The sequence below is a fragment of the Callithrix jacchus genome, chromosome 20 (genome assembly GCF_049354715.1).
Source record: "Callithrix jacchus isolate 240 chromosome 20, calJac240_pri, whole genome shotgun sequence".
NCBI classification, from domain to species: domain Eukaryota; kingdom Metazoa; phylum Chordata; class Mammalia; order Primates; family Cebidae; genus Callithrix; species Callithrix jacchus.
In genome coordinates, this window is record NC_133521.1 from 15,686,594 (window position 1) to 15,700,652 (window position 14,059).

The following is a 14,059-nucleotide window of genomic DNA, read 5'->3' on the forward strand; positions in this document are numbered from 1 at the left end:
CAGGGGGGCAGACCTGCAGTACCCCCCCTGCCCTAGATCAGGGACATTGCAAAGACTGGTGGGACAGGCTGGACAGCTGCCCAGAGACTGCAGTGGGCAGGACTTGGTCCCCCTGGGAGAGCAGGCAGAAGGTGAGGGATGTTGTACAGGGAATTCCACCTCCCTGCACAGCATCGTCTATCCTGGGCTTTCCAGGGCAACCCAGATTTCAAACCCTCTGCTCCCTGGTGCCCCTATGAACAGCAGAACTCACCACCCTGTGCCCCTAAAGTCCAGTCACTGCAAATGCAAGGCTCCATTCTGAGGCTGCATTCCTAGCAAATGACTCTCCCTGGTCAAGGAGACGGCTACTTTAACAAGGGCATGGGGAATACATGAAGGGGTGCTCATCGTGTTCAGGCAGAGGGACAGCCAGGGAAGGTGAAAGGCCAGAGGTGGCCACAACCCGCAATCTTGAGAGAGTGCTGGGGTATGGAGGTTGGCAGGGGGCAGTAAATGGTACTCCAGAATTTAATTAAACACAGCTTCCTCTTTCATATCTCCCAGGACCAGGCCCTTCATTGCACCAGCCAGAGTTCTGCTCTAACTAGCAATGCGGGGCTTAGGGGGTGGTTCTGGGATCGCCCTCCCTGCTGAGGCCCCCACAACTGCGGCTGTCAAAGACCCAATTCCTCACTGCCCAGAGGGCACCGACCAAGGCCCTTCTTCCTGACCTCTGGACTGGCGCACCCTGCCCCTGGCCCTGCCAGGAAAAAGCGAACTCCCCAGGGTCGTGGTGGGAGGGACTCAACGGCAGCCTTTAAGGGAGCCCTGGGGGTAGGGGAGACCACAGGAAGGGGAGGGGGCAGCGCCGATTGACAAGCCGATCCCGAGTAGGGTCTGCGCTCTCCTCGTTCAATGAAATCCAAACCAGGTCCCGAGGCTGCTCAGATACCGGGGGACACGCAGCCCCCATGCCCAGATACCAGCAAGGTCCTCCACTGGGGCTGAACGGCGCTGGTGAGCCCTCGCAGGGCTGGGTCTCCCGGGCCTTTACCTCCCCGCGCCCCCAGCGGGTCCGGGCAGAGGGGTCCCGCGGGCAGGGCCGGCCGGGACACGGCGCCCCGAAAGGCTGGCCGGGCGGAGCCCCAGCGCCCCGCCCGCCCCTAGCCCGCCCGGGCCCCCCACTCACCGGCCTGGCGGAGACAGGATCCCGGCGTCGCCGCAGCGCCCGGGTCTCGGCCCGGCCCGGCCCGCCTACAGGAGGCAGCTCCACGCCGCCGCCTCCGCGGCCCGCCCGCTCGCGCCCCTCCCGCACACTTTCCACAGGAAATGATTAACTCGGGCCGCGGCGCGTTCCCATGGCAACCAGCTCGGACCCCGGCGGGGGGCGGCAGCGCGCACCCGCACTCACACGCACTCGAGCGCACGCGCCGGCCCGGGCGCGCCCCCGCACGGTCGACCGGCACTCCCACTCCCACGCGCACTCCCTCGCGGGGCTTCCCACTCGGGCTCTCCCGCCTCCCCGCACCCCGCACCCGCACTGGCACACGTGCTCATGCGTTTCCTCAAGGCTCTCACAAAACATGCCTGCACACGGACTGGCACACACGAGGCGGCACACACAGCCCCACACCAGGTGAGCCATGTGCACAGGCTCACACCCGAGTGCAGAACTTCCACGCTAGTACTCACACATACACTCTTCACACAGGCTCTTCCCATTCCAGCACACACACGCTCTTATGAGACAGTACATGTACACCCCTTACCGTGGCCTTGCACGCGCTGGTGCACCGGCACTCACACTGTTTTACGGCGCACACGCTCTCACTCGCTCCACCACCTACTTGCTGGCCAGGCCACCTCCCCAGCCACAGCACCTCCTACCTCTGCACCCCAGCCCCACCCGAGCAAATGAATATCTTCCCAGCAAGGAAGCTGCCTGGGGTCTCTTAAGGTAAAACATTCCTTCAGGCTCCAGTGAAAACACACCCACGGTGCAGCAGCTCCCAGCCTGGCCGCAGAAGCCCTGCTCATGGGGTGCCTAGAGCCTCAGAAGAGGCCTGGGGGAGGCCAGGGGCCAGCCAGCCAGGAGAGACAGCTGACCAGAGGAGCCACTCTGTTCTTTGTCTCCCAAACAGAGGCAGCATTCTATTCCAGAGCCAGCAGCAATATTCGCCCTCACCCTCCATGCCCCGGGTGCGGAAGAGGAGAAAGCCAGTCACTCTGAAGCCAGCCCAGGCAGGCCAATGGTTCTGCAGATATTCCCAGGAGGGTGGGCACCCTGCCCCTTCCTGCTTGTCAAGGGATGGCCCAAGAAGAGCAAGGAGAAGACTGGAAGGGTTTGTGCCACTCCAGGTGGGTTCTGTCTCCGGCTGCTGCGCAGGCGCTGGGCTGCCAGTCAAGAATCTCATCCAGAGACGGAGCCAAGGGCCTGGGCCTCAGATTGTTCTGAACGCCAGAGCAGGACTGTCACAGTCCCCCCAGCTGGAAGCAGCCTAGTGCATGGTTTATTTGCCAACTGAGATTCCTCGGTGAAGGCCTGATAGAGGGTGAATGTCATGCTCCTGGAATCATTCCCTAGAGAGTTAGATTTCTACCTGACACCACCACAGCAGAGAACACCCCCCCTCCCCACCGCCCGCTCCCCACAATGGGAAAGGAAGCCTTATCTGAGGAGTTATGTTCTCTGAATTCTTCTGCCTGCCTTCCAAACAGCAGTGATCCAGGGGACTGCAAGGGTGGGTGAAGGCAAAATGTCTCTAGTATTCTGATTTCGTATCTATCTCCCTGATTATAAGCCCTAGGGCAGAATGTCTGTCCTTAAAGTCCTGGTTCAAAACCAGAGGCTTTGTCCTCCTCGGGGATTGGGACATTGACATTAACTGCAGATTCCTTCCTACCAAAGCCAAAGCCAGATTTTTAAATTAATAATAACATTTATTGTTCTTTTTCACTGTTTACAAAAGTAATAGGTGTTCATTGTAACCATATCCCACCCACTGGAGATAAATGCTGCCAACACTTTAGAAGCCTTTTTTTTTCTGTGCACATAAGAGGTGCATTATTGAAGCTAACACGTCAGGCACGGCACTAAGCTCTTTCTAAACAAAATCCCACCCATTTAACCCTGGACAGCCTATGAACACCAGCACTGTCATATTCTCATTTTTCAGGAAAGGAAACTGAGCCTCAGCAGGTTTGCTCATAAATGCAACATATGATAGAGCTATGAGTCCAATAGGTGTGTGTGTGCCACTCCAGGTGGGTTCTGTCTTTTATTATTATTTTTTTTTGAGACGGAGTTTCGCTCGTTGCCCAATTTCGCTTCCTTGTCTAAGTGTTTATGCAGATGCACACGCACACACATCCGCACTGTACTGTCAGATGCATATGGGTATAAGAGCTTATTAAGATCAAAGCAGCAGGCCAGGCGTGGTGGCCCACACCCGTAATCCCAGCACTTTGGGAGCCTGAGGTGGGCAGATCACCTGAGGTTGGGAGTTCACGACCAGCCTGACCAACATGGAGAAACCCCATCTCTAGTAAAAATACAAAATTAGCTGGGCGTGGTGGTGCATGCCTGTAATCCCAGCTACTCAGGTGGCTGAGGCAGGAGAAAAGCTTGAACCCAGGAGGTGGAGGCTGTGATGAGCCTAGATTGCACCATTTCGCTCCAGCCTGGGCAACAAGAGTAGAACTCGTCTCAAAAAAAAAAAAAAAAGATCAAAGAACCAAGGAAGGAAAAAGAAAATTGAAGTGTAAAGAGGTTGTATTTTTGGAATTCTAGCAAAACTCTGATTTGAAATGTACAAACTACTTGTTTCATGGTTGTTGCATTTTTGAGATAGGATCTTGATCTGTTGCCCAGGCTGGAGTGCAGTGATGCAATCATAGCTCACTATAGCCCCGAACTCCAGGAATCAAGTGATCCTCCCATCTTAGCCTCTTGAGTAGCTGGAACTACAGACACACCACTGTGCCTAGCTAACTTTTTTTTTAAAAAGTAGAGATGGGAGTCTCACTGTGTTGCCCAGACTGGTCTCAAACTCCTGGGCTTAAGGGATCCTTCTATCTCTGCTTTCCAAAGTCCTAGGATTACAGATGTGAGTCTCTATGCCTGACTCAATTTTCTTTTTTTTTTTTTGAGACAGAGTCTCAGTCCGTTGCTCAGGCTGGAGTGCGGTGGGATTACAGGTACACACCACCACACCCAAGTAATTTTTTTATATTTTTGGTAGAGACGGGGTTTCACCATTTTGACCAGGCTGGTCTTGAACTCCTGACGTCAGTGATCTGCCCGCCTTGGCCTCCCAAAGTGTTGGGATTGCAGGCATGAGCTACTGTGCCCGGCACACATTCAATTAAAAATATATATATTGTGTAGAGTCAGGTCTAGCTCTGTTGCCCTGGCTGGTCTCCGAATCTTAGCCTCAAGCAATCATCCGGCCTCGGCCTCCCAAAGTGCTGGGATTATATGCATGAGCCACCATACCATGCCCATCCCAACTGCTGGAATTTAAGAATGTACACGGTCACCAGGAGCTACATACCGACTCCAAGGTTGTTTCTAACCCAGAAACTTTGCTGATGATTTATATAGGAAACTGCCAACTCTCCTGGCCGCAGGGAAGGTGAAAGTTTTGCTGAAACCTGGCCACCCCAACAGTGAAGTCCTAAACCCTTGAGGGAGGACTCTTGAGTTCAGCCTTGACCCTGCCTGTCCACCTCTGGCAGAGGCACAGCTGTCTTCGGGAGGGCCAGACAAAAGACAGTGTCCAGAACACTGCAGTTCCATGCCCACATCAGCCCATCCCCAGGCAGGGCTAGCAGCGCCATCTTTGTTGTGTTCAGACAAGATCAGGTATATTCAGGGTGGTATGGCCATAGACTCCTTTTTTTTTTTTGGAGACGGAGTCTGGCTCTGTCACTCAGGCTGGAGTGCAGTGGCACAATCTGGACTCACTGTGATCTCTGCCTCCTGGATTCAAGTGATTCTCCTGCCTCACCCCCGCTCCCCAAGTGACTGGGATTACAGGCAGGTACCACCATGCCTGGCTAACTTTCATATTTTTAGTACAGACCAGGTTTCACCATGTTGGCCAGGCTGGTCTTGAACTCCTGACCTCAGATGATCCACCCACCTCAGCCTCTCAGAGTGCTGAGATTACAAGCATGAGCCACTGCCCCAGCCCATCTTTATGTTCAAAGGGCCTGAAACCCTTTACCGCTCAAGCATTTGTCAGAGAAGCGGCCAAGAGCCCCAGAGTTTTGCTCCTCAAAGGGAAGGAAAGAAGGGGAATGAAAAGCCAGTTTGTGTTTAATCTGATTCTCATAGTAACCCAGAGTAAAGCACAGATAAGATTTGTAGGGCTTTCCCATTTTAAATGATTTAACCTGAGATCCAGTCTTCTCTGAGTCTTTGCAAATGTTCTCCCTGCCCAGAAGGCCTCTCTCCTTCACCCCATTCCCATCTGCCTCTACTAACCCTTACCTGGCCAGTTCCACACCTGCTTGTCCCTCCTTCAAGCTTAGAGGTCACCTTCCTTAACCCTCCCAGGCATCTGCAGGCAGCTCATCCCCTGCAGCATCCCCAACCCTAAATCATGATGGCTTTCCTGTCTATACCATCTGCTTCTTGAGGACCGGGCTCTTTCCTGACTTGATCACAGGGAAAGCCTCAGCTGACCCCAGCTCAAGGCCTGGTATCACAGACGTGTTCATTGAATAAATCCATAGATCCGGTAGAATTCAGAAGGGAAGAACAGGTGCAGGGAATGTACCCAAACAGACTTTCTTCCCATGTAAAGTCATGATCATTCCTACCAAACGGAAGTAAGAAGCCAGGCGCGGTGGCTCACACCTGTAATCCTAGCACTTTGGGAGGCTGAGGCAGGTGGATCACAAGATCAGGAGATCGAGACCATCATGGCTAACACAGTGAAACCCCATCTCTACTAAACATACTAAAATTAGCCAGGCATGGTGGCACAAACCTGTAGTCCTAGCTACTAGGGAGGCTGAGGCAGGAAAAATTGCTTGAACCTGGAAGGTGAAGGTTGCAGTGAACCAAGATCGCACTACTGCGCTCCAGCCTAGGTGACAGAGCAAGACTCCATCTTGAAAAAAAGCAAGAGAAGGCTTCTTAGCAATTGTTTCCATGTGGCCAGGAAGGAGTGCCCTCCAGCTGTGAGAACTGTGTATCCTCTCATGCTTCTGGGTAACAGAAAGTTTCTTGAAGTTGGAGAAACTCATTTTGGAGTGAGTTGCATATTAAGTAATCCTGACCCAATTCGCTGCTTTTTTGAATCCACATCTTCTAAATACCTCTGAAATCATTCATGAGCACTACAGAAAGAACCATGGAGGAGGCCAGACGTGGTGGCTCACGTCTGTAATTCTAGCACTTTGGGAGGCTGAGGCAGGCAATCACCTGAGGTCAGGAGAAGACCAGCCTGACCAACATGGTGAAACCCCATTTCTACCAAAAATACAAAACTTAACCAGGCATGGTGGCAGGTGCCTGTAATCCCAGCTACTCGGGAGGCTGAGGCAGGAGAATCGCTTGAATTCAGGAGGCGGAAGTTGCAGTGAGCTGAGATCACATCACTGCACTCCAAAAAACAAAAAAACTGTGGAGGAGCTCTTGGAGGCGAAAAGCCTGGCTCTGCACCCAGCCCCATAAGCATGAATTTGGTTTTCAGCTCTGCATCTCACCAACTGCAGGTCTTGGGCACATGACAGCCTGAGCACATCAGGGGTCTGGCACAAGGCTCACAGCTGCAAGCTTTCAGGAAGCCAGGCTCCTCAGTGGGCATGGAGGGCTGGTGGTCTTGGATGACCCTTGGCTGGACTGTAAATTCCTCTTATCCTTGTCTGCTCTAGACCCAGGTTTAGGCACTAGCTGTTTAAATGATATTTAAACAAATGGTATTTTTTCTCACCTTTTTCTCTCCCTCTCACTTTCCTGCTCCCTGTGTGCCTTCCTTTCTAGAAGCTGTTAAGAGGGGAAAACCGTTCTCCCATTTTTCAGAGAACCAGGCAATCTTTCCACCAGGAAAACCACCTTGAGGGCCAGGTGCAGTGGCTCAAGAGACAGGAGGATAGCTTGAGGCCAGGAGTTCTAGACCAGCCTGAACAACATACTGAGACTCTGTCTCTCCAAAACAACTAGCCGGGTGTGGTGGCACAGGCCTGTGGTCCCAGCTACTCAGGAGGCTGAGGTGGGAGGCTGGCTTGGGCCCAGGAGTTTGAGGCTGCAGTGAGCTATGATCTGTACTCCAGCCTGGGCACCAGAGCAAGACCCCATCTCAAAAAACAAAACAAAACAAAAACCCTTCTAAGGAGACTGGAAAATAAAAAGAAAACCATCTTGCTTTAAAATATCCAAATTGTGGCTGCCTTTCTGTATTGGCCAAAAAGACTGAACTCGATAGTGCTCCCCTAATTGTCGGCTTAGAGAAACTCAAAGCGTCTTTATGACTCAAGAAGAATTTGGCAGAGACTCCCTCCCGGCTAGCACTCCAAGGCTGAAAGCAAACCGAGGCTTTGTGGGGTTTTTTCCCCCGTTTATCATTTCCTGTAGTCTGAAAAATGAGAGGAATGCAAACATTGAGGAGATAATGGAGGAATGCAAACATTGAGAAGATAATGGACGTAAGCACCAGGTAATAAACAGATTTAGCAATAGCGCCGGAGAGAAGCCGGGGCTAAATAAGCCCCGCCCCCGGCCCGCCTCCCAGCCCCAGGATCCCTCACCATCCTCAGAAGCCACCGGCTCCTCACTGCTGGCTCCACTGCTTCACTCCTTGCTCCTAAATGGTTCTAGCTCCGGGTTCTAAGCCAGTACATGCGTTATTAACGTCTTCCCCACTTCCTTATTCACTTCTCCCCACCTGCTGCAAATTCTTGCTGGCAGTTTTTGAACTTAAATTTTTTTTCCACACAAATCTAATAGAAATTAACAGAGAGGAAAAACACAAAAACAAAAACAGCAAATTCCACCACCCTTCATTTATTTTCATTGGTCCAGATTTTTCTTTCTGGCGTCTGACCTTGAGGTGATGTCATTTCTGTGTTAAGGAGAGACAGTATAGAGGGATGATTAAAGGTGGTTCAGGGACCAGGCAGGCCTGGGCTTGGGCTCAGTCACTGGCTCAGTCACTTCCACTGTGCCTCAGTTTCCTCCTGTGAAAATGAGAGTAGGGCTAGTGTCTACCCCATTGAGTTATGGTGAGAGGTAAGTTAGAGCAAGCACATAGCACTCTCGCCCAGCATCTGGCACACAATTGGCGTTTCTGCAAACACAAGTTGCAGTTACAGTGGGAGGCAAAGACTGGATAGAATTTTCTACTCTGCCTTTTTTTGCTTTGAATCATGCAAGTGCTGGGCGTGGTGGCTCACGCCTGTAGTCCTGGCTTCTTGGAAGGCAGAGGTGGGAGGATCGCTTGAGCCCAGGAGTTTGAGGTCAGCCTGGGCAACATAGCAAGACCTCCATCTCTTAAAAAAAAAATTAATGATTATAATAAGCATTTTCCATGTCACTTTTTCCTGCTCTTTCCTCAAGTGCAGATGTCATAAGGCCAAGGTGGCATTCAGAATGGAGGTCCCAGTGTCTGGGGCACACCTAGCATTCAATAAAAATGGCTGAAAAGTGTTATTTATTCACTTATTTAGAGTCGGGGTCTCACTCTCTCACCCAGGCTGGAGTGAGGTGGTATGATCAGAGCTCACTGCAGCCTTAAACTCCTGAGCTGAAGCGATCCTCCCACCACAGCCTCCCATGTACTGGGACTATAGGTATGAGCCTTCTGCACCCAGCAAAAAACTATTTTAAATGGCTGCATAATATTCCACTGCGAGCCTGTGCCCTGACTGAGCTGACCATTCTATGGGGTCTGATATTTGAGGAGTTCCCATTTCTGTCACTTTATAAACAGCTTCGCTGTCACCATTGCCACCCACACAGCCCGTTCATTCCATGGTGTGGGGAGAGGAGGGAGAAGAGAGGTTGTCAATTTCATAAAAAAGTCTCTCTGAATAAAGAGTCTAAGCATTATTTTTTCCCTTTCTAAACATGTTGCCAGATTGCCCCTCAGAAGGCCTGTACCAAATTTACACTGTCGTTGGCAGCATTTTTGACGACAGCTACTTTTCACGCTAATTTACAGTTTTTCTCTTGGATCTGGAATTCTTGCCCTGGCTGGTTCTCCTGGGAGGCATGAGGCATATATATAAAGATATCCGAGTGATGGCTGTCACCAGAGGGGCGTGTCTGGTTCTTCTGCCAGGTGCTCAGTCTGGGAGTGTTTCTGTCTGCTGGGCCAGGCCAGGTGGGGCCGAGAGCACTGACTCAATGCTCCCAATCCCTGCCTGCTCTTAAGCCCCCAGACATCTCAGGAGGTCAGTCCTGGAACGCCTCAGGACCCCAAGGTCCAACACTCTGGCCCATCCTAGATGGATGAGTCTTATCAGGCACCACCACCATGATTCCTGCTCTCACACCCTGGCACTTCATTGGGGTTCCTTGCAATAAATCAATCAGCTACTACTCCTGGGCCAGGCACGGTGTCACCTCTGTAATCCCAGCACTTTGGGAGGCTGAGGTAGGCGGATCATGAGGTTAGTAGTTCGAGACCAGTCTGGACAACAAGGTGAAACACCGTCTCTACTAAAAATACAAAAATTAGCCAGGTGTGGTGGCCTGCACCTGCAATCCCAGCTACTCCAGAGACTGAGGCAGGAGAATCACTTGAACCCGGGAAGCAGAGGTTGTGATGAGTTATTGGGCCGCTGCACTCCAGCCTGGACAACAGAGCGAGATTCCATCTCAAAAAAAAAAATCAGCTACTCCTGGAAAAAAATTGCCTCCTGTGGGGGGAGGTGGGGACAGGGGCCATAAGGGAAGCCACGTGCTCCTGGAAAACCACAGCCACAGCCCCAACCACCTGCCAAACCCTTAGCGCCACTGCTGCTGCTGCCTGTGAACTGTAGCATCAATTTGCTGAGGTTCTGTGGGGCACAGCCTCTCCCCGAGCCCTGGTCCTCCTCCTCCTCCAGGGCTGGCCCTTATTTGTAAACAGCAACAGGAAGTTTTGACGCTGCTGATTAACCAGACTCCCACAGCTCTCGGTGCTTAGTCATCGCCACCAGCGTCAACGTCCCGCCAGCACCAGGGACACCACCAGCTTCCAGGTGACCAGAAAGAATCAGCGAGGATCCTGCACTTCCAGTGGCTTCCTTCTGCCACCTTCCAGGGGAGGGAAGGGACGAACTTCCATCCACCTTAACAGTAAGAATATGCAGGGCCCTAAATGCCAGGATGGGAACCAAATCTAATTCAACTTCAGCAATGGGCTGAGGAGAGCTTCATGCCAGGCACAGGGATAAACTCTTTACACACAGGATTGCCTTTGCTTTCATTCAATCCCCACAACAACATGTGTGGTAGGTGTTATTATTCCCATCGTACAGATGGAGAGACCGAGGCCAGTGGGAGGCCCGTGGCTGTGTAGGCACTGCTGTGGGAAGGCGGCTTGGAGTGCTGCAGATGGTGGGCACTATGGCAGGAGCTGCATCCCCAACCCACGATGTGACCTTGGTCAGATTTCCTCCCTGTTCTAGGTCTCATGCTCCTCCCTGGGTAAATGAGGAGGGTAGACTGGTGGCCTTCCCAGGGCTACAGCCACAAGGAAGTGAATGGGCAGCTGGAAGGGATGGCTCCCATTCTGGGATTCTGCTTGCTGAAAGCATGATCCAAGAGCAGGATCATCCCACCACAGTACCTGGGGCTGGCTTCATTCTTCACAGTGGGTTCACCAAGGAACTCCACTGAAAGAAAGTAGTTGGGGGGGTGCCAGGGCCTGGGAGATGGGAGGGAGAATGAGGAGCGACAATAAATGGGGCTTCTCTGGGGGGGTGATAAAATGTTCTAAAGTTAGATTATGGTGACAGTTGCACAACTCTGTGAATATACTAAAAACAATTACATTGTACACTTTAAACAGGTGAATGCTATGGTATGATAATTATATCTCAATAAAGCCGTTTGAGAGAGAAAGGAGGAAGGAGGGAGGGAGGAAGGGTAGAAGGGAGGGAGGATAGGAAAGAGAGAGAGAGAGACCTACACAGAGGTCAGGCCAGGCTGAGTGCAATGGCTCACGCCTATAATCCCAGCACTTTGGGAGGCAAAGCTGGGAGGATCACTTGAGGCCAGGAGTTTGAGACCAGCCTGAGCAACATGGCAAAACCCCATTTCTAAAAAAAAAAAATTTAAAAATTAGCTGGACATGCTGGTGCCTACCTGTGGTCCCAGCTACCTAGAAGGCTGAGGTGTGGGGCCAAGCACAGTGGCTCACCCCTGTAATCCCAGCGCTTTGGGAGGCTGAGGCAGGTGGATTATTTGAGGTCAGGAGTTTGAGGTCAGCCTAGCTAACATGGTGAAACCCTGTCTGTACTAAAAATATAAAAATTAACCAAGCATGGTGGCACACGCTTGTAATCCCAGCTACTTGGAAGGCTGAGATGGGAGAGTCACTTGAACCTGGGATGCAAAGGTTGCACTGACCCAAGATTGTGCCACTGCACTCCAGCCTGGGTAACAGAGTGAGAGTGTGTCTCAAAAAAAAAAAAAAAGACTGAGGCCAGAGGACCACTTAAGCCCAGGAGTTCAAGGCTGAGGTGAGCTATAATCACACCACTGCACTACAGGCTGGGTGACAGAGCAAGACCCATCACTTAAAAAAAAAAAGAGGTCAGCTGGGCGTGGTGGCCCACGCTTGTAATCCCAGCACTTTGGGAGGCCAAGGCAGGCAGATCACAAGGTCAAGAGATCGAGACCATCCTGGCCAACATGATGAAACCCCATCTCTACTAAAAATACAAAGATTAGCCAGGTGTGGTGGTACGTGCCTATAGTCCCAGCTACTTGGGAGGCTGAGGCAGGAGAATCACTTGAACCCGGGAGGCAGAGGTTGCAGTAAGCCAAGATCACACCACTGCACTGCAGCCTGGGTGACAAAGCGAGACTCCATCTCAAAAAAAAAAAAAAATAGAGGTCAGGCCAGAGCTGCCTTTGGGATTTGCCCTCTGGGAATAGGGCACTCAGCACTCAGCACTCAGCCCCTCTCCAGTCATCCCCCTCTAAGCAGCCTCACTCCAGAGCCCAGGAAAGGTGTGTGTGAAGACACCCAGTGGCAGGCAGTGGCCCCAGCTGTTGATTGAGGGTGATAGGAGTCCTGGCCTCTGGTGCTTGCCCTCCTCAGAGTGGAAAGAGCCATGAATCAAAGGGCAGGTGTGTGTGGAACTGGAGGAATGAAGGGAGGGTGGTAAGAAAACTGTTGGAGATGGAGTGGAAGAAACCCTGTGAGTCAGGGTGAGGTGTTGCTCAGACGGGGAGGGCCTGGAAACAAAGCCTGGACTGGAAACACTGAACACTGGGCTGGCAGGGGTGTGCTCAGTTACCTGGAAACATCTTAACACTCCAGAAACTGTGAGTATGGAATACTGGTTGCTCCTGAGGGGCCCCCACCAACTGGTCCAGCCATGTCTGCTTGGCAATCGTGGGGCACAGGCAGATGCAGCCGCCCAAGAGGTAACCCCAGCCTAGACTTAACCCTGAGCCAGGGACACAGGTGCAAGGGACCATCATGAGGGCTAAACTGGCCAATAAGAGGCAGGAGCTCGTTCCACTTGCACTGTTTGGGCAACTTACTGTTGAAAATGGAGAATCTGGCTGGGTGCAGTGCCTCACGCCTGTAATCCCAGCACTTTGGGAGACAAAGGTGGGTGGATCGCCTGAGGTCAAGAGTTCAAGACCAGCCTGCTCAACATGGCAAAACCCCGTCTCTACTAAAAATACAAAAATTAGTCCAGCATAGTGACGTACACCTGTGATCCCAGCTATTCAGGAGGCTGAGGCAGGAGAATCACTTGAACCCGGGAAGGGGAAGTTGCAGTAAGCCAAGATTGTGCCATTGCACTCCAGCCTGGACAACAAGACCTTGTCTCAAAAAAAAAAAAAAAAAAAAAAAAGCAAAGAAAAAGAATGCAGGCACAGTGCTTCACACCTGTAATCCAAGCCAGACTCCAGCTCAAAAAAAAAAGGAGACTCCAGAGGGTCTTAGATTGGAGGTACAATGTCCCTGTCAATATCTCCAGATAACCCAGAAAGTACTGCCCCGCCACTCCACCCCCTCCATGCCTCCCATGAAGTCCTGCGCTCTTCACGTCCACCTCCTGGGGCAAACAGCACCCATGGCTTTGTCTTAAGTGAACAAATGGAGACTAACCAGCTTCTGAGAATCCCAGCCCTGGGGTCAAACCGGCATATGTACCAATTGCCTGCATGACCATAATTAGGTTTTCCTATGCCCTCAAGCAGACCTCCCCTCTGGCAACCTTTGTGTGTCCAGCAACTCCCTGCAGGCTCATACAGGTGGGCGTGGCATCCCCACAGCCTCTGCAGCACATGCCTTTGGGGGAAGAGACCTGGGGCCTCAGGAGACTCAAGGCATCTCCAGAGTCACAGCCTGAAGATGGAACCTCATGCTCTCCTGGGTGTAAAAGCCATGCAGTCCCTGGTAGACAGGTAGGCAGAGGTGAAAGGATCTACCCTGGCGCTGGGTGGAGGCTGTACTCCCACTCTTGCTTATTCTTCCTGTACACATTGTTACTGTCCCCATGCTACAGATTTGACGGGGCAGGCTGGCTGCTGAGTCCAGGTCTTGAACCACTGCACCATACTGCCTCTTAAGGGCACAGTCAGTGGGGTCCTAGTCACTGTGGCTCATTCCTCAGCACGCATTCAGGGCTCTTCACCATCTGCCTGCAGCCATCCTGCCCAGCCTTCTCTCCCACTGACCCCCACAAGGCACCCTCTTTCTGGTCCTTGAGTTTTCCATATGTTCCGCCCCCACCCCCACCCCCACATCTTTACCAGCAGCGACTTCCATGATGACAGTCCATTTACCTGTGAGGCCCAACGGAAGTAACACCTCCTCCATGGAGCCTTCCTGATACCACCTAGTCAGAAGTCCCCCAGGACCAACTCCCCTTCCTTTAGCTAACCTAGCACTGG

The 14,059-nt window shown here is 52.2% G+C and overlaps 1 protein-coding gene across 43 annotated transcripts in view; it reads right to left on the reverse strand.

Annotated features, from left to right (window-relative positions):
* Positions 1 to 14,059, reverse strand: part of KIFC3 (kinesin family member C3) — a 106,349-nt gene that overhangs the window by 41,335 nt on the left and 50,955 nt on the right. For 10 of the 43 annotated variants that reach the window (XM_035282608.3, XM_078358318.1, XM_078358329.1 and 7 more), the window contains exon 1: positions 1,172 to 1,229. The exons of 6 other annotated variants lie outside the window; for them this stretch is intronic. Coding sequence is in view for 3 of the 37 variants with exons in the window: in XM_035282607.3 (XP_035138498.3) it covers positions 7,741 to 7,743 (3 nt within the window). In the remaining 34 variants the exon portion in view is untranslated. Of the gene's footprint in view, positions 1 to 1,171; positions 1,230 to 1,751; positions 2,014 to 2,167; positions 2,367 to 7,740; positions 7,809 to 14,059 lie in introns of those variants that run through there. 27 more of the 43 variants (XM_078358316.1, XM_078358320.1, XM_078358327.1 and 24 more) reach the window with 5 other exon arrangements.